The sequence below is a fragment of the Sycon ciliatum genome, chromosome 2, assembly GCF_964019385.1.
Source record: "Sycon ciliatum chromosome 2, ocSycCili1.1, whole genome shotgun sequence".
NCBI classification, from domain to species: Eukaryota; Metazoa; Porifera; class Calcarea; order Leucosolenida; family Sycettidae; genus Sycon; species Sycon ciliatum.
Window position 1 is genome coordinate 11,176,696 of NC_088644.1, and position 23,579 is coordinate 11,200,274.

General features: G+C 49.4%; 2 protein-coding genes across 3 annotated transcripts in view; both read right to left on the reverse strand.

Annotated features, from left to right (window-relative positions):
• Window positions 1-23,196, reverse strand: part of LOC135808669 (uncharacterized) — a 66,454-nt gene extending 43,258 nt beyond the window's left edge. The window contains exons 1-2 of one of the 2 annotated variants that reach the window (XM_065321890.1): window positions 22,949-23,196; window positions 22,237-22,295 (exon numbers count right to left, since the gene is read on the reverse strand). The gene's annotated coding sequence lies outside the window, so the exon portion shown is untranslated. The remainder of the gene's footprint in view (window positions 1-22,236; window positions 22,296-22,948) is intronic. The other variant, XM_065321889.1, reaches the window with a different exon arrangement.
• On the reverse strand, window positions 829-22,906 carry LOC135808671 (uncharacterized). Its single transcript, XM_065321893.1, has 6 exons — window positions 22,479-22,906; window positions 12,519-12,684; window positions 11,164-11,614; window positions 6,272-9,640; window positions 3,790-4,131; window positions 829-2,945 (listed from the first exon to the last, which is right to left on the reverse strand). The coding sequence occupies exons 3-5, from the start codon at window positions 11,609-11,611 to the stop codon at window positions 3,797-3,799; spliced, it is 4,152 nt and encodes a 1,383-aa protein (XP_065177965.1). The 5' UTR covers window positions 11,612-11,614; window positions 12,519-12,684; window positions 22,479-22,906; the 3' UTR covers window positions 829-2,945; window positions 3,790-3,796.
• Window positions 23,197-23,579: the final 383 nt, after the last annotated feature.

The window sequence follows — 23,579 nt, forward strand, 5'->3', positions numbered from 1 at the left end:
CTAGAGTTCTGGCAGGACTTTATGGCTGAATCAAGGCCGAGTGCATACGGCCAAGGGCGCAGGCCAAGGCGCGTAGCGCCGAGGCCTGCGCCCGCGGCCGTGCGCACGAGGCCTTGATGAAGGCGGAAAGTCCTGGCAGAACTCTATGATCGTGTTTCAGGTTTCCACTTACATCCTTTGAGCCGCGTAGACGGTATAACTATAAGCGCGATACCACATAGCCGGGTGGAGGTTGGGGACGTGGTGGCTAGACCTGTTGCCTTTTTTCTTTGCTCAATGCTCAAGAACAAGTAGGTTGGTCGGGACATGGTGGCTACACTATCACTCCTTTGCTGACACGCGATGATCTTATCAATTTTCGCTTACATCAGTACATGAAGGCTTCGTGCGTAGATCTACTGTGCTACGCGCCTTGGCCAGCGCCCGGGCCTTGGGCCTGCCTGGCCGTACGCTCATCGGAGTCATGGTCATGTTTTCACTGGCATTCTTTGAAACTGTATATAAGCGCGATACCACCTAGGGCATTATCTCAGCATTATCTTACGATGCGTTCTGCTTCTTTAGCATGATCATTTGTGCATGATCAGTATTCTACAAACAACTTGCCGCTGATCATCCGTTTTTCATCTGTTGGCAACCAGTGGCATGAGGTTTTAGGTATAGATTCAATTTGAAAGCGATTTCTGGTTGTGAATGTTGGGAATGGACATTGAATTTCAAGTTGGACAGTGGACGTTGACATGGGATAAGGTGCTTGGAAGCGAGCATGATGCTGAACAATGAATGATGGCTAGCACAGTGTACCACTTTTCATCTTTGATAAGTTAGTCACAACCACCAACCACAGCGAACAACTGTAGTGGGTGCCCATTGAGCATCTCAAAGAGCTTACAGCATGTAGTGACTGGAATTCTGAATAGCCAAATGTGAAGAAGGACAAATATTAATGAGAGAATGTTTCACAACCTAGAGATAACAATGGACCTAAAACTAAAGGTATGATGCCTCACAACACGTTGTGGTCAGCAGTATGCTCCCTGGTACAGGTAGCAGATTTGAAATAAATTGAAATAAAATATCTGAAATTTCAAAAAGATTTTCCTACTAAATTGCCTATCAGTGGACTAGAGCTGTGGAAAAATAAAAGAATTTTTGAGCGAAAATCAATTGAGTTGTGACGATTAGCCAAAAATGCTTTTGGCTATGACTATAATATGAGCCTACATATCTTAGGGCAACACACCAAGTTTAAAAGACGAGAAGCTATCTGAATGGGCAGATTCACAATATTGCTAGTCAATACCTAGAACAAGATAACATTGTGTGATACGTACACCTCCCCTGTGAGACAATGCCTCAACTGATCAGGGAGGGGAGAGGAGGAGGGAGGGAAGGAGTGGTTAGGTGTAGGACGGGAGGGGAGGGGGGTAGAGGATTGGAGGACAGGGACGGAGATGATGAGGATGGGCTGAGGAGAGGAGGATGGGATAAGGGCAGCAAGGGGAGGGGAGGAAGATGCTGTAGGGGAGAGGAGGACACTAGAGAGGAGGAGGATGGGATTGCAAAATGGCATGAAAGATGCATTCTAATAATGTCACAAGCGAGGCACACCACCAACGGAAGAGTACTCCGTGCAGTCAAGCAGTGTTTACGCATACAACAGGGAGAAAGGAATAGTGGCATCAGATAACCGAGTACTAGTCAAATGCCGTTGTGAGTTGTGAGTTTACCAGAAACATGTACACGTGACATCCATAATGTACATGCTACTACGACTACTACAACTACTACTACTACTACGGCTACTACGACTACTACGACTACTACGACTACTACGCAGTGAAGAGTAGCGCACATGTAGCAACAACATGTGGGCGCTGTGGAATACGAGGGACGTGTGAGCTGCCGGGATGCGATTGACAGAACACACGCATGGTGAAGAGTTTCTTGATTCGGGATGACGGGTACCCAAGGCAATACACTCAAACCTGGGAGCTGTGTAGAGAAACTGTCTGGACGATCTTCCATGGCAATAAGCCGGCTACAAGCAACATCAGCCGGATTGCAGCCATTGAGCCATAGTGACTGGGTACGCTTTCCAACGGCCAAAGAGAGTTGGAAAGCTTGTGTCTTTGTGGGTAACTTGAACATTTGGGCTCATGCAAAAATCGCACCGATTTTGGGATTTCCCCACAACTTTTTGCGTCAGCAAAAATGTTGTGCTGGACCGCATTCCTGTCACTTCGCAGTGGCTTTTCGTTGGTGCAGTTTGTATCCCACCCTCCCACCCCTGACTTCTGGGTGTGTGTTTATAGATATAATAGTATCGTATTGGTTTTTCTTATTGGCCATGTGGCTGTTGCAGTTACGACTGCTTTTCTTTTTTAGTTAAAAAACGTAGGGGTGGTGTGTGCGTCGTGGGCCATTGTATGGTTACATACAGCTTCAGATTGTATGGCTAGTGACAGGGGGGTTGAGTCTGCAGGGGAAGAATACAGTGATTGAACTGAAGCTGGATGATGACCGTGTGGTGAGTGTGTGTGGGTTTCGAGATGCCGTCCTGGGGCAGGGATGTCAGTCCTTTAGCTTGGACGGGTGTTGTTACATTCATTGTAACATTTTGTCGTTTTCTGTGTGTTTTGCTGTGCGACTACAGTAGCAGCAGTGTCTTGTGCTAATTTTTTTTATCAGGCCCTATGGGTACAATTATTCAAGAAAGAAAAAAGAAAAAAAAGAAAAATATCAGGAAGGAGATATAATAATATCAATAATAAAGCCATTGCCGAGCCACCGTGCTCACAGCAGAGACTTCTGTGTGTGTTATTGTTGTGAAGTGGACCACAAAGACGCCCTTTTGTTTATTCCGGGAGCCGGTTGGGTAGATTGCAAGCGGTTTATGCGTCCTAGCTTGGAGCATCAAATGCAAATGTCAAGATATCAGGAACCTGGATGCATACAGGGAAAAATGCATAACAAACACAAATCCAATGAAGCGTGAACTATCCACAGCTGAAACTGCCTACAATAGTATCACTGTATGAGTTTCTGATTTCCTGATTTTCTTAATGAAAGAGACTTGCCAGCTCTGAGTCATGACTTTTGGATCCACTTGGATCCATGTTTTGAATGGATCTAGATGCATACACATCCGGGTGGTTTCCTTCACAGTAGAGTGACATATCTGCCGGTAGCGACTGGACTAGGCCCTCCCAGTGAGGAACCCACTTCCGCTATGGAAAAATCCACACCTGCACGGTACACGACCACCACGCCCTGCACTTTGCAATGGGCAGAGCGGATTCAGAAGTCTTTATTTTTTACTTCTGACTTCATCCCTTTCAAGCCCTTATGGAATTGTCCTGGCTATGGTGGTGCTGTGTTAGTATAGGTGCACAGGTTGAAAGAATGTACTGGTGGAGTGCGGAGATCAGTTGATGGTTACAGAACGGCCGATGCCGTCGCGATTTTCTCTTGTCACTTAAAGACCGTTGGAATATATCAGTCGCTATGCTAATTCTTGCTTCGTTGTGCCAGTGGCTGTGAGACTTATCCCCTCACCCCCACCATCAGACGCTGCATCCGCCGCTAGGGTTTACCGGGTGTTAGCGGCCGTCATGAGTTCCCTTCGGGAACGGACGCGATAAATCACTTTACTTTACTTAAGGGCAAAAAGGAGAAGGACAACAATATTAGGAGTTATGACTAACTGTCCACCAATGTAACGAGATCATATACAGTCAGCGAGTGCGACAACACGGCTTTACTTTACGCTTTACAGCACAGTCTTACCTGGTCCTTATGCCTGCTGATCTGACAAGGCAGAATCTGGTGCAGAATTGGACTGATGACAACCTCGAGCCAACGAATCAAATTCAAATAATTGTTCATCAGGCAATGCGTCCTCTGATACTGTATCAGCAGAGCTAGAGACGCCAGCGACAGCTGTGGTGGGTTGGGGTGCAGGCGCAGACAGATCCACAAGTTGTATCCCCTCCCGTACAGCAGGTGGAGATTCATGAGTGCTTCTGGGTAAGTCAGGCCGTGCAGTCAAATTTCGGGCAGGTTCTGTGTTGCGTCTTGGCCGTGGGAGAATTGAACCAGAGTCACTTCGCAGTCTCTGCAAGTGACCACCTGTGTAGCAGTGAAAGCATGGTGAGGGTGAATAGAAAAAACACTTGATTTAAAAAGCGTTATACACAGTATTAGTGTCACTGATATTACCATGCAAGTTAACGCGTTTACAGTTAAAAGTGTTTAATTCCCAAATGGATTTTCTGTTCGTAGCGTTAATTTATTTTTGTCTTCTCGAAGATTGTTTGAATTAAAAACTAAGAACAATACAGTAAAACCTGCAACCAAAGACTGGCACCGTGACTAGCGACCACCGTGACTAGCGACCACCGTGACTAACGACCACCGTGACTAACGACCACCGTGACTAACGACCACCGTGACTAACGACCACCGTGACAAGCGACCACCGTGACTAGCGACCAGCCTGGTTCTACCGACCACTTCACCAGGCACGGACACTCTCACATGATTCAAAAATGCACTGTGGCTATCGACCAGCTGCTCGGCACGTCCAGTGGCTGCCTTTTCTTGTCCCAGAGTCGATTTTTGACCCGTAACTAGCGATCGCGATGTAGGAAATCAAACGTTGTTCAAAGCTCCTTCTTTGAAGTGTTTTCGATTGTCCATGGTCTTGAACGGACTTTTTTTGATATTGCATTGAAAAAATGAACGCAGCTTCATTTGTTTGTGGACTGCACTGCACTTGTCATGGTTTCGAGTGCTTTCAAGAACGAACATGATAGGAAATGTCTTGAGAGAGCATCAAAAGTGCCCTCTGATCGATGCTACTGCTTTTTAGGAGAAACAAAGACTGAGCTGCTCTGTTGAAGTACAATCACACACCTCAGTCACACAGATGAACACTGCATTGCTAGCATGCTACGTAATGCCGGCTGGGGTTTGCCCGGTCAGCACGGTGATGTATTGCTCCGGTAAGATCACTTTTGCTGACACCATTGTTCCACTTACGGTCCTGGTAGAGTCAGGGGCTAGTGTCACATTAATCGACTCCTCTGTTGTACCCACCCATGTTCGACCATCTTTGCGTCCCACTAGCTCCATTGGTGTAGGGGCATTGTATAGTGCTAATGCCAGTAGTAATGGTACATCGATAACTCCTTTGGGTGTGGTGACTGGAACGTTTCAACTGGGTTCTCTTCGGTTTGAGGGACCAGTGATTGTAGTTGATGACTTACGAGAATCATGTCTATTCAAGGGTCAGATGAGCCCGGCTAACTCAGTCGGTAGAGGATGAGACTCTTAATCTCAGGGTCGTGGGTTCAAGCCCCACGTTGGGCGCCAATGTGGTGCTTATTTCCCCCCGCTCCCCGCCACACAACGACTCTCTGACTCATTAGGTTCAGCAAGAATATTACACTGTTATTTATCACTGAGAATAACTCACAAACTGGTGGGCGAGAGAACGGGGAAGAAAGACAAAGAAATAATAAACAACCAACAGTTATAAACAGAGAAAAGGGCGAACACATCGAAACGACCAATGAGCGACCAGTACGTACGATACACGTGACAAGAACCAAGACAACAACACCGTGGACGAATCACACCACTCTCTCGCACCCGAACCTGACTCGCACAGCGCATGCTCCACATAGTCCACGCATGCGCAACAACTAGTCAACAAACGCACTCGCACAGACGGAAGTAGATCCTCACACTCTGACAACACATACAACACATACACCACATATACCACATATACCACGTCATACGCACCACACCCATATACTGCACACAACGCACCACACCCGTACAGACAGAAGACCATATTTGACACCGGACAGGACGAGACAGCGAGACCAGAGACAACAACGGGTGCAAATAATAAGCGTATCAAATTTCGCAACAATTGTTCTAGAATATTCCAGAGCTGTGAACTGTGATTGGTTAATTATGCTAATGTTTCTAGAATTTCGTCGGCGACCGGTTTTTGTAGATAGCTGATTAGTTAATGACCTAAAACATGGCTGCCGCTCGCCGTGTGTTTTGTCTTCTTGCATTGTTCTTTTCTTGTGCTCTTTCACTTCTTATCTTTACTTGCCGAGTGTGCAACTAATATTCTGTCCTTACGAGTATTCGTAAAACCACAAAGTGAGTGCTGTATTTGAGTGAAATTTTCTCTGAGGGCCAGCTACTACAATATGTGTATGGCTGGGTCCGGCTTTGGAGCACAAACCTTTACAGTCCACCGTGTTGGCAGGTATGGTGAAGACGCGGCGGCCATGTTCATTCCACACTCCTTGAGGCTGGTTGACTTTGCCGTGCTGTTTCACTTTGCACGGTGGTGCATGGCCATACCTTTTGTTGCAAGGCTCATTACAAAGAGGGCAAGGCGTTGTGCAGTAATGCTCCTCTTTGGGTTTACCGCAGCTGTGCTTATTGCAGACTTTACCATCTGGTGGGATCTTGTTGGAGCACTGTTTCCGGTAGCTGCAATCGGACTGGTGTTGTGAAGAAGATGCTGACAGCTGTCCTTTGCTAGAACTAGCTTGGCCCACACAAGGTGCATTGTAGCACCTGCCGAGAACAGTGCACATCGCTTTGCATCGGCGCTTCTCACAAGATGAACACAGGTGGCGGCGTCCTTCTTCACCTATGATCTGGTGGAGATGATGGCCAATCGGCTTACGGCAGAAATCACCGTCGCCATCTTCTGTGCAGAGTGTGCATGGTTGATTGCATAGAGGGTGTCGTCCGTTCTTTCTTCCAATCAAGATGTCGCATACCTGGTGATCATGGCCGTCTGGTAGCAGACAAGGCATGGAGAAGTTGTCACTGCCATCTTGTCTAATATCTTTTAGGCAGAGCTTTTCGCCATTGGAGAGCAGATCAAGACGCTTCTTTGCACACTGCCGGAATTTCCTTGAGTGATTCCCAACCCGTTCAAAAGCCCACATTTCAAGCCAGTCTTTACCCAACTTTCTGCGAGCATTCACTTGTTTTCTGTGCTCCTGACTAATGTTCCGTTTGAACTCGTCCACGGTTGCAGAGCTCTTCAACAACTCGGTTGCCAACCGCCGCAGTTGTTCCAGGTCACGCTTGGGCAGGTCTTGTTTGTGCCAGGCATGATTCTCAAACTTGAACGGGATGCACGCCGCTGGCTGATAATGCCCAGCCAATGGCATGGCAATGCCATCACTGGTAGCACCCAGTTGCAGCCTGCCTCCAGTTGTGATCAGTGTGTCCAGGTCGTTCAGCAGTGACTCATACTGTTCACATAGTGCTGCACTCAAGCACAGATGATCAGCACACTCCACCATGCTGCCCCTCTTGAACAGAAGAAGTCGTAGACAGTTGAGGAACTCCGCGCCGTGCCGCCATGTAGCCTTCCCTGGCTGCCGATCGCGGCGAGGCGTCAACAGCCACTTCATCATTTCACCCTTGGTCAATACGGCAAAACCAGCCTCTGGGGCCGGTTGCCTGGACTGGGACGGAGACAAATCGTTGGTATCTTCTGTGGCCTCCGCTGCTGCCTCCGCATCCGCTTCATTCCTCTGTTGACTGGTATTGGCATCCAAATAGTACTGAGCAGCGTCGTCATTAAAGTGCATAGAATAGGCTGTGGCGTAGTCCTGCAGCTGATCTAGATGTGCTCTTCCCGAGTTCAGCGGCATGCCGCCTGGCAGCTTGCCGGCATCCTTGCTCGGCTCACTGACCAGGAGCAGGTGTCCGGCAGGGAACGCAGCCTCCATGCCGCGTCCCATGCACATGTGCTCCATCAGGTCCTTGACGGCCGGCTCAATCTCTTGTGCACTGGAGCGGTCTGCTTCGTCACACGTGATCACAGTGACATGCGCCAGCTTGTGGGCGACAACGAGTGCCGGGCATTCGTGCGGACTGCTCGGAGTACTTGCTCCGGTCGGCGTAGTCCGGCACACGGCGAAGAATAGCAGCAGCGTGCTGTGGTCAGCCATGACACGATAGCCCACGTGTATGCTGCATTCTGGGCACATCCCCTCAGGCCCGTCCGCAATGCGCTCAGCTTGGGCCGATGCACTGCAAGCCGTGTTTGTTGCAAACGCCATGCAGCCCATCTCATTCAGAAGAGTGAGCGCTTTCTGAGAAGCTGAGCCGATGCCAGTGCATGTGAGCACTCTGACGTTGCCATGCCATGCTCGCAACAGGCGCTCAAGCCTAGTCAGCCCACTGCTGCAATGCGGAAAGACGGTCTGTAAGCACGGGCCATTGAAGCGGATCTTACCACTGCGTGTGCGCTGAGCGTACTGCCCCGTCTTGGCAGTGCGCAGCCACTCGGTTGCATCGGTCATGCCGACGTGTGCTGTGCCGTGCAACCCTGCTCCAGTGCTACGAACGGGATTCACGGTCTCGGAGACAATTCCTGAGGCTGAATGCACCCAGTAGCTGTCGACGGGTGGTGCTCGAGAGAGCAGCTGAGGGCATGTTTCCTGGAAGGTTGAAAGTGTCTGGAAGCTACATGTAGGTTTGATCGCAACGTGGACATGGGTTGATGGTGTGCTGCTGGCGCTGCTGTTGGCGCTGCTGCTGGTGTTCTTGCTGCTTTTGCTTGTGGATCTGTCCGGATAAGACATGACCTCATCAGATTCAGACGTGAACAGGTTGTCAATCCAGAGTTGCATGACCTCCTTAACATTACTCTTCTCGAAGAACTGCTGAGAGACGTCGAATACACAATACAGGTTAAGTGGTGAAGTACTGTTGACGAATGGACCGTTCTTTGGAAACCTTTCCAAGCAATCATGGAGAAGTTGCAGGGGGTAGAAACAGTCGGATGGTTTGACAGGTGGAGTGGATGGCACTGCCTCTTCCACAGGCGGCCTCCTTCCTTCACGCTGATGTGTGTGTTTGTCCCGGAGTGTCTCAGCATTCCATTTGGCTTGCATCTCTTCTTGCATCATGTTCTCTGTCTGTTTCTTGGAGAAGAAGCAGATGAGCGTGTTGGCAGCCTCCAGTGCAGAGCGCATGGAACAGCAGTTCCGCTCGTGCACGAAAGCGTCTTGGTCTTGCGTTCTGCTGTCAATCTCAGCACATCCGTCACTGTTGCGTTCAGAGGAGCATGGCGATGCATTGTCCGGGTCGTCACTTGCACAGAGGGAAACCGCCAGGAGCACGAGGTCAGAGGGAGTGCTGGGCTCGTCCATATTGCGTGGCTGTGGCAAGCCCTGGGATGCGTGCTGGTGCAGCGCATACACACCTCCGCCCTGCGCATCGGCAATTAGCTTGCGGTGCTGCTGTGCCGCAGTCTCATTGCGTGCCGCGGCTGAACCTGACATGGACGTCTGCATCTGCTGCATTCCGTTAAGCATACCGGGCACATCGCCACACAACGCCACTATACATGGCGGCACTGCTGTGGCACTGGCTTGGCCCGCTCGGTCACCTGGCGTTAGTTCAGCCTGGTGTGCTTCGTGAGCGTGCATCAGCGACTGCTTCAGAGGTGAGAACGTCTGCTCCAACCGGATCTGTGAGCGGTCATCAACGATCAGCACGCTGTTCTCCGGTGACGCTTCTGCTGTTGCCGGGTTGCCAAAGGATCTGGCATGTATCCAGCGATACAATGTGGTACCTGCACGAGAAGGCACATGCACACCAACAAGCAACAATGTAATGAGCACTGATACTCATCTAATCTATGACACCTCATCTATAAAATAAATACAATAAACAGCATATGCACTGGGAAACCCGGCCATATATGCAGGGGCGTCCAGTGTCTGCTCTAGGATTGTAGGACAGCCGGGTACACGTGTACCTGGCGCAACTATTTCAACCGGGTCGTAGCCGGGTACACATGTACGTGTACCTGGCGCAACTATTTCAACCGGGTCGTAGCCGGGTACACATGTACCTGGCGCTGTCTCACCAGCCGAGGCACATGCTTTAACTGGTTGGTTGGTTTATTTTAATTCGGACAATAAACGGGAACTTAGGTCCAATGATATAAAGGCGAATGGATAAGCCGCATTTAGAAAAGAGAGGGCAGGAATTAGAAAATTACGAAAGAAGAAGAAGTATCTGACACATACAAGCCATGTGGTCAGTCCTTTCAAAGTTCGAAAGTGTAAAGTACCAACAGGGTCACAGGTGACCCGGTACTATATTTTCAACCGGGTCCAAGCGCCGCCCAACCGGGTGGATTACCCGGCTCACCCGGCGCTGGAGCAGACACTGGCGTCGGAACCGGTGCGGCAGGTCCGGCCAAAGCCGCACCAATGCCGCCACCAACATCTTGTGACTTTCGAAGCAACGAAATATGGGCTATTTGGGCCCAAATTTCCCTAAGATTGTCCCGGGGGGGGGGGGGGGGGACCCCCGGACCCCCACCTACTCATGCGGCCGCACCAATGTGGAATACCTTCCGGCGTCCCTGATATGTACTGGGAAATCCAGCCCTATGCAGTGGGACGCCCGGAAAATACCGATGAGCAAAATCAGCCGGATTGAGTCTCACTACCTTTGTAATTTTCGGATCAGGACATACGGTATGTCTGGTCCTCTGGGTATCAGAATTGCAAGTGTCTGGGAGTCGTGAGCTGCATCTGTGCCTTCATCCCTCTTTAAAGGCTGGTGGCATTTGTTTTCGGCGGAAGAATTCCTTTTCTGTTCGGGGAAATTCATTTTCTGTGGGATGTGTTGGGGGGGGGGGGTCAGGCTGGCTGACTCGCATGTGAAGTATGGAATTTTCTTAACATACGGTACATTTCTGATGACCAATGAGAGATAGATTGTTAATGACTATGTACGGTAGGTTCCAATGACCAATAAACATAACACTGTACGAGTAAACGTAGGGTACGTTTCCGATGACAAAAGAGAGTTAGATTGCTTGTGTCTTGGTCAACCATTTCCTAGCCAAGGTGCTCACAGCAAAGATCAGAATTATGAGTGTGTGTGTGTGTGTGTGTGTATTTGTGAAAATGAACCATACACACACACACACACACACACACACACACACACACGTCCACACACACACACACGCACACACACACACGCACACGCACACACACACACACACACACACATGCACCGGCGTGTGCGTAAATTGACCTGTGCAGACAACGAATGCAGACAACATCCCTTTATTACCTGTGGTAGAACTGTGTGTGTTTGACTGATGGAGACGCAGGTTGTCATCAACATCCCTTGCTATGGCCTCAATGCGCTTCGCTTTGTGCATCTCCAAGTCCTTGTTTCGTGCTAATACTCTGAGAAGCATGACAAACATGTGGCAGTCGTCCAACTGGGAATCGTACGAATGTGTTTTCCCTGGCTCCATGTCATCCTCAAAGCAAGCAGCCTTCAATGAGTTGAGCCACGTTAGAACAGAGCGTTCATCTTTGTTAATTTGTTTATAGAAGCATTGCTCCGCCGCATCATGTAGCTGGCTGGCATCATCGATGATCTGACTGATGATCGGAAATTTCCCAGATACAAGTTCGTCCCACGGGTCATAGCCATTGGGCAGTGACTCTGTTGGTGACTCCGTCGGTGCAGTGCCATTGGCAGCACTTGCTTCTCTCCCGGGCACTGCCATTGCCTGTCACATTGCCAAGAAGTAGAAAATCCAGAAACGTTACAAGATCACAACTGATTTGATATGTCTGACCGCCAAAATAGCTTCGATAAAGAATGTAAAAAATGTGCTGTGAGCAGTTGAACCAGACTGAAATGTAGGCAACGCAAGGGGCCTTCTTTATCACAAATTCGGCCGGACAAAAACCACTAGAAAGTTTCACCTGGTGGACACGCCGCTGTCATATCCATTGAATTGGATTTCATTTCATACCTATCACGGTGGGGATACCTAACACCACTGAAACGGTCTCTATCAGCCATGTGACCAGCAGCAGCTGAGAGTGCTAGTGTGTGTGTGTGTGTGTGCATGCACACCACCAGCGTACATTGTACCGCCGCCTGTCAGTGCATGTGGTACACACACCTGTACAGTGCTGCAAGAGAGAAAGCAAGTGTGAACTACTAGCATGCCAGCAGCACTCCCAACACTATCACACTACGCAAGCAACACTTGCCTCGTACTCTTGATAAAGAGTTACTTGCCAGAAAGGTTGTCACAAGATCATTATTGCCAGGTCGTCGCAATGATGAGCAATGATACATGGCAAGTATTAGTCATGATAGTCTACATCCTTTTTCAGGGTGTGCAGACTTCACTGCAGCCAATTCATGCTGCTAACGGAATTGTCCATATCCTGCTCATTATGAGCTCATGATGATGCTGTCAGGTCAACTTTCAACTTTCAATCAAATAGAGCGGCTTACGAGAGTGACCGTTTATACATGGTATGCCTTGTATGGAAAGACAGCCCAGTGCATGTGGCGTCACTCTGTACAAACACCACGAATGATGCTGCAATTGTGGCATTGCCCCGTGAAGCACGCACAGACTGAGCCCACTATGTAGAATATGGCTGGCCGCATACCTTGCAAAGCGATTGGTCCAGCCCGCCCAACAGGCTGCTTGGTCACCGGTGACGTGACACACACACTAGTGGGCACCGTTGTGCGTGCGCATAGGTGTAAGCGCGACTGCAGCACCTTGACGGGAGACCCGGACAGTCCAGCTGCCTACGTGCCCAAATAGTTCACCTGCAGAACACACGCAGCGGGCCACGAACACACAGTCATCACAGCAAACAGTACATGTAGTAAGAGATCAGCTGCGTGAAGAGAGCCGTGATCTCTGGCACTGAACCATCATGGCATCAAAGGCTCTAAGCATTATCAAATTTGAATCTACACATATTACATTTACATATTTAAATAGTACAAATCTAATGTTGCCTGTGCCTGTGTATGGTGGGTCGCTAAGGGCCTTCCGTAAATACCGATATCTATTTATAAACGAAAACTAGTCGTTTCTCTTCAACCCCCTCCCCCTTCCCTGAGAAACGAACACATACAAATGGTACATAGTATCGATATTTTTGGTCTTTTTTCTGGACATGCTCACACATGCAAAATGTACATCGATATTTTTCGAGAAACGAACAGGCGCTCAACCCCCTCCCCCCTAAATGACTAGTTTTCGTTTCTAAACGAGAGACCTTGGAAGCTCAGGGCCCTACGCTATGCTTTTTTGCTTGCTCATCATGCATGTGACGTGTCAAAGCTGTGTGAACCCTGGCTAGCGCCAAACGATACTGAAGTAACGTCTGTTGCATAGCTACGGGATTAATATTTTTTGTTTATTTTTAATTTTTAATTTTTTGTGTCACGCCTTGTGCTAGCCCGTATTTGTCCCGTACCGTACCGTACCATCAAAGACAGCTGGCCACAAACAGCTGGCCACAATATTTTTTGTTTGTTTTTGCCATCGTCATGCCTGGCGCTATCCCGTACCTGTCTCATTTCTGCCGATCACGGGCGTTCTGGAGTCGACGGGATGTCTGTCCTGACGTTTCCTGTGAACGGTAGGCATATGCGGATAATGCCGGCAGAAAAATTGGCAAAATTCGGTACTTTTTGGTAAGTTTCATGCATGTTTGGTATGTGGATAAAGAAATGGAGCAGAATTTGAGGAATTGCCCGCCATAGGTTTGTATGGTTCTTCCAATTTCACTGCTTTTCGAGCAGAATCTGCCACCTTTTCGAGCATTATCCGCACACCCCTAGTGACCGGCGCTGACTCTGCCGATCACGGGCGTTCTGGGGTCGACGCGATGTCTGTCCTGCCGTTTCCTGTGACCGGCGCTGACTCTGACGATCACGAATGTTCTGGAGTCGACGGGATCTCTCTTTCGACGTTTCCTGTGACCGGCGCTGACTCGCCCGTTCAGGATTATTTTGGAGACGACGGGATCTCTCTTCCAAAGTTTGTTTTTGCTGACGCGTCCTGTCACCTATTCGGCAACTAATGTCCATTCTAATTGAGTTTCCTCGTCTCCCTACTTCGTATTTCTTTCCAAAAAATCTCCCTATAGAGCAGGGAGTCGTTTACATAATACGAATCCGTGCTAAACATCTATATACGTTATAATTATTATGCTATCGGCCTACATGCGATTCCCCGACCGGTCGACAGGCGACCCAGCCAGCCTGCTAGTGGGATCTCGGCCTCGCACACAAATCCACACAAAATGCTACTGTACTATCGGCCTGAATGCATTCCCCCGATACACATATATACTCATTCTCTTTATGGTACCGTACTCTTGATGGTACGGGACATCAGGTACGGGATAGCGCCAGGCATGTATACCGAAGGCACAAACAAACAAAAATATTGTGGCCAGTTGTCTTTGCTGGTACGGTATGGTACGGGACAGATACGGGATAGCGCCAGGCGTGACACAAACAAACAAACAAACACCAAATTAAAGCTGTGTGGACCCTGGCTAGCGCCAGACGTTACTGAAGTAACGTCTTCTGCATAGCTAAGGGAATAAATATAAATATCTATATTTACAGATGGCCCCTAAAGGAGAATTGACAGTACAAACTTACAATGCTCCGACAACGTACCGTATTTCCTCGATTAATAGACCCAGTCTTTTTGTTTTTTAAAGAGGGTTGGACCCCGCCCCGGTCTCTTATTTGGGCATGGTCCATTATTTGAGCACGGTCCACTATATTTATTATTATTATTTATTGCAACATCTCAAGACTCGGCGGAAACACCGGCCAATATTACGAGAGTGGGTGATTGCCAACCACGGCGATAAATAGAAAGAAGGGGAGGGAAAAAGAAAGAGTAGCAAAACGAACAGCAACAATAACTCCGTAAAGAAAGATAATGTCAAATAAAAACAGTGAAAAACACAGAGACGCAAAGGACATGTGGATAATGAGCTATGCATGTCGTAGTAAATAAGGGGCGGCACGGATCTTAAACAGGCGGAGTGAGGTCAGGTCCTTAACTTCTCTGGGTAGAGTGAGCCAAACAGAATAAGCAATAAAGAGAGGGGAGCGCAAAAGAGTGGATGAGTTACACTTAGGGAGTAAGAGTGAGTTTCTAGTTCTTAGAGAAGAGAACCAATTAAAACACATGAGATGAGGTGGGCACAACTCAAGCTTAATAGAATGGACAAGAGAAGCCAGGTGTGCACTGCGTCCATGTGATAACGGGGTTGTGTGAGCGATTTTATAAAGGGCGGATGATGAGAGCATGCGGGGTTGACGGAGGAGAATTTTAAGGATTTTCTTGTGATGTATTTCAAGCTTTGCAGCAGCGGAAGAGGATAACCCAACCCAAGACGTATCTGCATAATGAAATATTGGGCGAAGGTAGGCGAAATAAAAAAGAAGCTTGCAAGAAAGTGGGAGGTAGGAGCAGTGGGGGGAGAGAATTCCTAAAGATTTACTTGATTTTTTACAGATATATTCGATGTGAGGTACCCAAGAGAGTGCAGAGTCAATCACAATGCCAAGGTGTTTGTGAGAAGACACTATGTCAATTGGATTTGGAAAGTTGGCATGGATGAGGGTTGTGAACTCCGGCTGGGGCGGGAAGAGCATGATCTTTGTTTTTGATAGATTTGGGGACAACCTCCAGGACGACATCCAGGAAAGAACTTCCTGAATGCCAGCACGCAAGTTGTTTTTCAGGCCAGTGAGGGAAGCTGATGAGGTGAGAAGGGTCGTGTCGTCAGCAAACAGAGACGTTCCAGGCAAGACTGCAGGTAAGTCGTTTACGTAAATTATAAATAGTAGGGGACCAAGAATTGATCCTTGAGGAACGCCCGACAATACTGGCTCTGCAGCCGAGGATGTGCCAAGCACAGTTACGTACTGATAACGCCCAGAGAGATAAGATTTCAGCCAGGAGAGTGGCTGTTTGCGTACCCTGAATGCATGCTCGAGCTTTGCCAAAAGTCCTCGATGCCAGACGGTATCAAAAGCCTTGGCCAAGTCAAAGAAGCAAATGCCAGCAAGCGCTCTGTTATCCCTATGCTGGCACACCTGCTGCACGATGCGGGTCAGTTGAAGAGAGGTGGAGTCGCCTTTACGAAACCCAGATTGTGCGGGACTCAGAAACGGCGAAACATGTCTGTATAAGTGGTCATAAAAGATGCGTTCACATACTTTGGACACGCAGGGAAGAAGAGAGATAGGGCGGTAGTTTGCAGGTTCGTGGCGGGAACCTTTCTTGAATACAGGTATGACTTTCGCTGTTTTCCATGCGGAAGGGAATATGCCCGTGGTAAATGACATGTTGAAAATATGGCACAAAGGGAATGCTATGGATGGTGCCAGGGCCTTGAGGACCCGGTTGGGGATGCCGTCAGGACCAGACGCCTTGCACGTCGGAAGCTTCTTCAGATGACGCCGGACAGTGGCAGTTGTGGTGATGACGGACGTGAAACAAGCTGAGGGCTCCGAGGGGGTGAGAATAGGGGGAATAGAGAGCAACGGGTCATCTGGCCGAGTCACAGAGGCAAACTGGGCGTTTAATGCCGTAGCTTTGGCCAAAGGGTCAGCCGCCTGCTGAGTCCCTGTTGTGAGTGACGGAATTTCCCGTGATACGTTTCGAATTCTTGCTTGTCTCACAAACTGGTGAAGCGATGGACGGTGGACATATTGTCATCGGCACATCGCTGGAAATGGTGGGTTTTTAACACGTCATAATATAGGTCCACTATATTTTCATCGGCACATCGCTGGAAATGGTGGATTTTTAATGGTGTACTAGCTGTGCTAGTACTTGTTAGCAACAATCCGAACTAGCGCACACACTGCACTGCATTGCTTTGTACTGCATTCAAGACTGACGTCATGCGCTTTGTTTTGCTGCGTAATCACAAATGGCACCAGCCCATTTTGCGGAAAGAAAAACAAATCTTGCTTGCCCTGTTGTGCTCTTCCAGACAACGGATCGTGCTTCAGCAGTGTTTCTTTTCCTTTCGTAGCTTTGCTGCCAGCCCGAGTGTCACCTCGACACTGTATTTCTTCAGTATGTCTGACCTAACTGTCGACACTGTCAAGGCAATGCCTTGCCAAGCCCCCGCGGCGAGCCTTCTCAGCGCGGCTTGAATCCGAAAGGAAACTTAGTAAAAGTATTTTACAGGACCGTTTGCTGGCACACTAGCCCTTGGTAGTGAGGTCTGCTCCGGCCAGGAGAACCAGCAACATGACAGTGCGGACACGGCTCGCGAGCCCAGAAGCCCGACTTGCACCAATGCCTCCTCCGCCAGCTCAGGTGACGCGGGCTCAACATGGGATCTGCGCTCCCGTAGATCTACGTGACGAGGTGTAGTCGGCTTTGTCGGCCGCCATTTTATTATTATCGGAGAGCATTGTGCCGCTCCTCACCCAAGGCCAAGGCAATGCGGCTGCTGCCGCCACTACGCCAGGCCAAGCCCTTGTAACCCACCCGATCAGCCACCTGCACCAGCTGTGCCCAAGGCTGTGCAAGAACGTATCTTGCGAGGGGAGTTCGTAGATTTTTCAAGTTGGTTGCCTGAAATTCTTGCACACTTCCAGCCCAACATTCCGGCTGGTGCACAGCCCGAATAACGATAGCCAGCTAAATATCGTTGAGTCGGATGACCGTACGCGAAGCAGGTGCGTCGCAAGGTTCACGATAATTATACAATCATGTAACTACCCGGCTCGAGGCATGGACCACATACATGTCTGTTATCACGGCTGCTGCCCTACACCGCACTGCTGAACTGCTGAACTGATTGCGTACCAGCAGTTGATCCTGACTGCTAACCGCCAGTTCTTCCCAAGCGCGTGGCTAGAGTACGACCGCCAGCTGCGGCTGCTCGTGGCCCAGTAACCAGGCACGAAGAGGTTGGACACCATCGACGTGAACCTATGGCAGATAGCTGTCACAGGCCATGCACACCCAAAATGCGCTCAATGTAAGACGGCCCATCCAGGGGCGGTTTGTGTCCTTTTCGTCCCCAAGCCAGCAGCATTTACCTCCAGTGGTCGCAACCATCCCAGCGACAGCCAAGAAATCTGCCGCAACTTCAATGGAGGTCGCTGTTCTTCGTCGTCGTGCCGCTTCTCCCACACCTGCAGCCAGTGTGGCAAGGACCACCCATGCATCATGTGCAACCAGCAGCAGCGCGGAGCCAATCGGCCACCCCGCCGCTCCTAGCAGAATGGCTACCGAATAGCTTGACTCGGTACGTAGCTTCTTTCCTATACACTCTGCAGACACCACACTGCTAGCTGACCACTTTGCCCGCCTGTTACGTAACCACTCATATCAATAATGCGTTGCGTATGTTCTCCATGGGCTGCGCCGTGGCTTTACTCTTGGATCTGCCGGCCAACACGACATTTCGGTTTTCTCTAATAATCTACCCTTGGCTTTCACTCACTCGGCATTTATATCCGAGCAATTAGCTGCTTCCTGCGCCCGCAGCGAGACCACAGGCCCATTTCCGTCACCTCCATTTCAGTTCATGCGCCGCTCTGGTATTGGTGCCATCCCCAAAAAGAACGGCAAGCTGCGAATGATCCACCATCTGTCTAGTCCGGAAGGCACCGGCGCGAACGACAGCATTCCTGCCGAGCCGCTCTCTCTGCACTACGCGAGCATTGACAACGCGATCAACATCATCATGTCATGCCCACAGCCTGTGTATTTGTCCAAGCTCGATGTACGCAGTGCATTTCGGCAGATCCCAGTCCGCCGTCAGGACTTCGCTGGGAAGGCTCCTACTACTACGAGCGCTTTCTGCCTTTCGGCCTCCGCTCCAGCCCAGCCGTCTTTGACTCAGTAGCCACAGCAGTCAACTGGATCATGCAGCACGAGTTTGCTATAGATCACCGGCTTCATTACCTCGATGACTTTCTCGATATCTCCACTGGTTTGGCTGCAGCCAACCAGCAACTCACCACCCCCCTCCGGGCATTCACGTATCTCGGCACTCCTCTTTGCTCCATCCCAGCTCGAGGGCCATCACCATCATTGACCTTGGTATTTTCCTAGACTGCGGCTACCAGAGGACAAGCTGTCCGAGATCCGTGCGCCACTCATGGCTACTATCAGCGAGCGCAGCATCGGCCAGCGTCAACTCGAGTCCCTCCTGGGGAAGCTCACTTTTGCTGCCCGAGTCATCGTTCCTGGACACACATTCATGCATGAACTATGATCAGCGTGCCCTGAACTGTATCTGTGTATGCGAGTGCGGTGCATAAAGCCCACCTTGAGAATGGGTTTGCCGGCCCCTTAGTAGATGCGTGGCTTCTGAAGAGGGTGTTGAAGGGCATCCAGCGATGCCATGGTACGGCTGTACTCACCCCTCGCCTTCCTATAACTATGCCAATCCTACGACACCTGACGGATGCACGCCGGAAAAGTAGTATCCTGAATGGCCATGACAAGCTGCTCTACCAAGCCGCCATGCTGCTTCTTTGGATTTCTTCGGTGTGCTGAATTCACTAATGGCATCACACGGGGCTGTACTAGCTCCCCTGGTGACGGACGCTTGCAACTCTTCCTGCTTTCATCCAAGACGGACCCATTCGGTAAAGGCGTTACTAGTGACATTGGCCCGTCTGTACCGCCGTACTGCCCAGTCCGTGCCATTGTTAGCTACCCATTTGTCACTCGTCGCGAGGGACCAGAGCAACTCTTGTTCGTACTCTCGAACAGACAGCAGCTGACCAGGCAGTCATTCACAGTAACAGTATGGTCTCTTGTCGCTGCGGCCGGTGTACCATCCCAGTCGAACTACTCCGGGCATTCGGTCTACATTGGTGCAGCCACCACCGCTGCTATGGCTAGTGCCCCGACTCCTTCTTCCGAGTGGCAGGTCAGTGGAAAGAGCGATGCGTGTCTATGCTACATCCGGACTACAACAAGCGCTAAGCGCCAGCTATCGTCCCGGCTTGCTGCCGTGCCATGGATGCCATGATCCCCAACTCGGGTGAGTAATGAGCTACTGAACTCTAGCTGCGCAATGCTTGCCTGTGCTGACATAAATTGACCCTTGCTGTGCGTCAATAGTGCTTAGCTAACGGAGTGCTGGTTTCATGGGTCCACTCTCACAACTGGTGTTATCTAGCTATTTGCTGCGGCTCTGCCTTGCGCTATATTACATCCATTTAGCATTGCAGCTCTACGTTGAGCTAACAGCAGCTCTACTTTGAGCTAACAGCAGCTCTACTTTGAGCTAACAGCAGCTCTACTTTGAGCTAACAGCAGCTCTACTTTGAGCTAACCGCAGCTCTACTTTGAGCTAACAGCAGCTCTACTTTGAGCTAACCGCAGCTCTACTTTGAGCTAACCGCAGCTCTACTTTGAGCTAACAGCAGCTCTACTTTGAGCTAACAGCAGCTCTACTTTGAGCTAACAGCAGCTCTACCTTGAGCTAACAGCAGCTCTACTTTGAGCTAACAGCAGCTCTACTTTGAGCTAACAGCAGCTCTACTTTGAGCTAACAGCAGCTCTACTTTGAGCTAACCGCAGCTCTACTTTGAGCTAACAGCAGCTCTACTTTGAGCTAACCGCAGCTCTACTTTGAGCTAACAGCAGCTCTACTTTGAGCTAACAGCAGCTCTGCTCTGAGCTAACAGCAGCTCTGCTCTGAGCTAACAGCAGCTCTACTTTGAGCTTCAAACCAGTTGTTTCGAAACCAGCACTCCTCAATCCAAAGATGCCTCTTTGTTGACTTGTTTGTGTGAGGGATGGGGCTAATGGTGTACTAGCTGTGCTAGTACTTGTTAGCAACAATCCGAACTAGCGCACACACTGCACTGCATTGCTTTGTACTGCATTCAAGACTGACGTCATGCGCTTTGTTTTGCTGCGTAATCACAAATGGCACCAGCCCATTTTGCGGAAAGAAAAACAAATCTTGCTTGCCCTGTTGTGCTCTTCCAGACAACGGATCGTGCTTCAGCAGTGTTTCTTTTCCCACCATCCCTCCCTAACCAACTTATTCACACCATCATAATTATCGTACCCACTAATCGGGTCCACTCTCACAACTGGTGTTATCTAGCTATTTGCTGCGGCTCTGCCTTGCGCTATATTACATCCATTTAGCATTGCAGCTCTACGTTGAGCTAACAGCAGCTCTACTTTGAGCTAACAGCAGCTCTACTTTGAGCTAACAGCAGCTCTACTTTGAGCTAACCGCAGCTCTACTTTGAGCTAACAGCAGCTCTACTTTGAGCTAACCGCAGCTCTACTTTGAGCTAACCGCAGCTCTACTTTGAGCTAACAGCAGCTCTACTTTGAGCTAACAGCAGCTCTACTTTGAGCTAACAGCAGCTCTACTTTGAGCTAACAGCAGCTCTACCTTGAGCTAACAGCAGCTCTACTTTGAGCTAACAGCAGCTCTACTTTGAGCTAACAGCAGCTCTACTTTGAGCTAACCGCAGCTCTACTTTGAGCTAACAGCAGCTCTACTTTGAGCTAACCGCAGCTCTACTTTGAGCTAACAGCAGCTCTACTTTGAGCTAACAGCAGCTCTGCTCTGAGCTAACAGCAGCTCTGCTCTGAGCTAACAGCAGCTCTACTTTGAGCTTCAAACCAGTTGTTTCGAAACCAGCACTCCTCAATCCAAAGATGCCTCTTTGTTGACTTGTTTGTGTGAGGGATGGGGCTAACACGTCATAACATCGCCGATGAAAATATAGTGGACCGTGCTCAAATAATGAAAGAAAGCACTAGCCACTACAAAAAATTGTAGTTGCACAACCTAAAATCGCGTCCTTTTTTGATCCACCACGTGCTTTCTTAGTGCGCATGCGCAAAGCGATGAACTCAAATAAGAGACCGGGTCTCTTATTCGGGCATGGTCTACTATTTTTCCGTGAGGCCTCTAGGAGGGTCTACTATTTGAGCATGGTCTATTATTCGAGCATGGTCCACTAATCGAGGAAATACGGTATGTGCAAATTGTGGGGCTACAGAGGGGAACAAAATTCAACTACATGTGCTTGTAATCTGATTCAGCGCATCTAGAAGTACAGTGTACACGCACTCCTTGGTGCCGTGTATGCATTGCATCGGTCACACATTCATTTGTTGCATGCTGTGTGTGTGTGCGCGACTCAGAATTTGACACAAGCATAAATAACGCCATAATGCATGTGGTGACAGGGATCTCTGCATCTGTACAGTGCCCTGCGCATTGCAGCTCAAGTGCATAGTGTGCCATACATGTAGTTATATGGACATGGTTACTTTGCACGAGGGGAAGATTCCGAATAGCGCTTGCCAGTACTCACCCGCACTGTAGTGAAATCCGCATACGAAAATTTCAATATGAGTTCCTTCACGTGTGTTTCTGTAGGCAAACAGACAACATGTTTTTGAGGAAAAACACACACACACACACACACACACATCGCACAGCGCCATTGATTGCGCTTCTGCTACTGCTACTACGTGCCCTGGTATTCATGCCCTGGTATTCATGGTGTTATGTGCGCAGAAAGCTACTACTAGTACTACTAGTAGGCCTACATACCTGAAATTCAAGTGCAGCTATCACGCTCCGCAGGTTAGGCCGTAACTGCCGTAAGGGGATTCGAGGACGGCGCGGGTGCTTGTAACACAGACCATCCGTATTCAACTTCAAGACGTAGAACTATTTTGAAGTAGATTGGCTGGAAGTGACGAAACGCCCCTGTTATCGGTGCTATGCTGATCGCTAGAGGCCGCCTGTAACTCGTGCTACTCCTCAAACATGCTTGAGCAATTATCACGGACGCAGGAAGAGGCTCCAATACCGGAACACGGTCATTGCCGCTAGTTTAGTTAGCCTGCACTCTAGGGGGGCCCTTCACAACAACCAGGAAACGGCAGAGACCCCTTCCTGACTCAAACTACATGTACTGCACTAAGCCGCGGGCCATTCCTGAAACTTTCATTGACTCCTGAAAACAATGTGCAGTCATCATGGTCATGGACAGAGTAGTAATGGACGGACTCCCTTACCTGTAAACTGCAAGCGGCTTGCTGTGTTGTTCGATCTGTGGCCTCACTTCGGCTTGCTCATCGCCATTAAATTTTGGCTCATTCTGCTCGAGAGCGCGAAAACGCCGCCTTCCATCTGCTTCGCGTCGGGATCGCCTGGTTTATACATAGGCCAGGATGATCGACGCCTTCAACTCAAGTAAGCAAGGGGATTTTACCGGTATGGTGTCAAAAGTTGAACGGACTACAACATACAGTCATGTCAACCAGGCCATGTTTCAGTATGTTGACCGGCCAGAGCACTGCGCTATGACTATGAGAGTGAGAGCATGCAGCACAGCCAGGTGCTAGGCGGCCAGTCTTGGGACTGAGTGTGTTCATAAGACATAACACGAACTACATGTAGTCTTGTTGCCGAAAGTCATCAAGAGCAACTGGAAGATCCCCACCAGCTCGGGGAAACTACCTGTACTGCTTCACGTGACCTGCAAACCACTGACTCGGCATTCGGCAAGTGCATGCAGTGGCACTGGCACTTGGCAGATACTGATAATGCTAGCTAGCTAGCTAATGCTGGATGTGTGCTCGAAAAGCATTGACATAAAAATGGGAGGAATTATACAAAATCTTGCGGCAGGCCTCGAATTCTGCT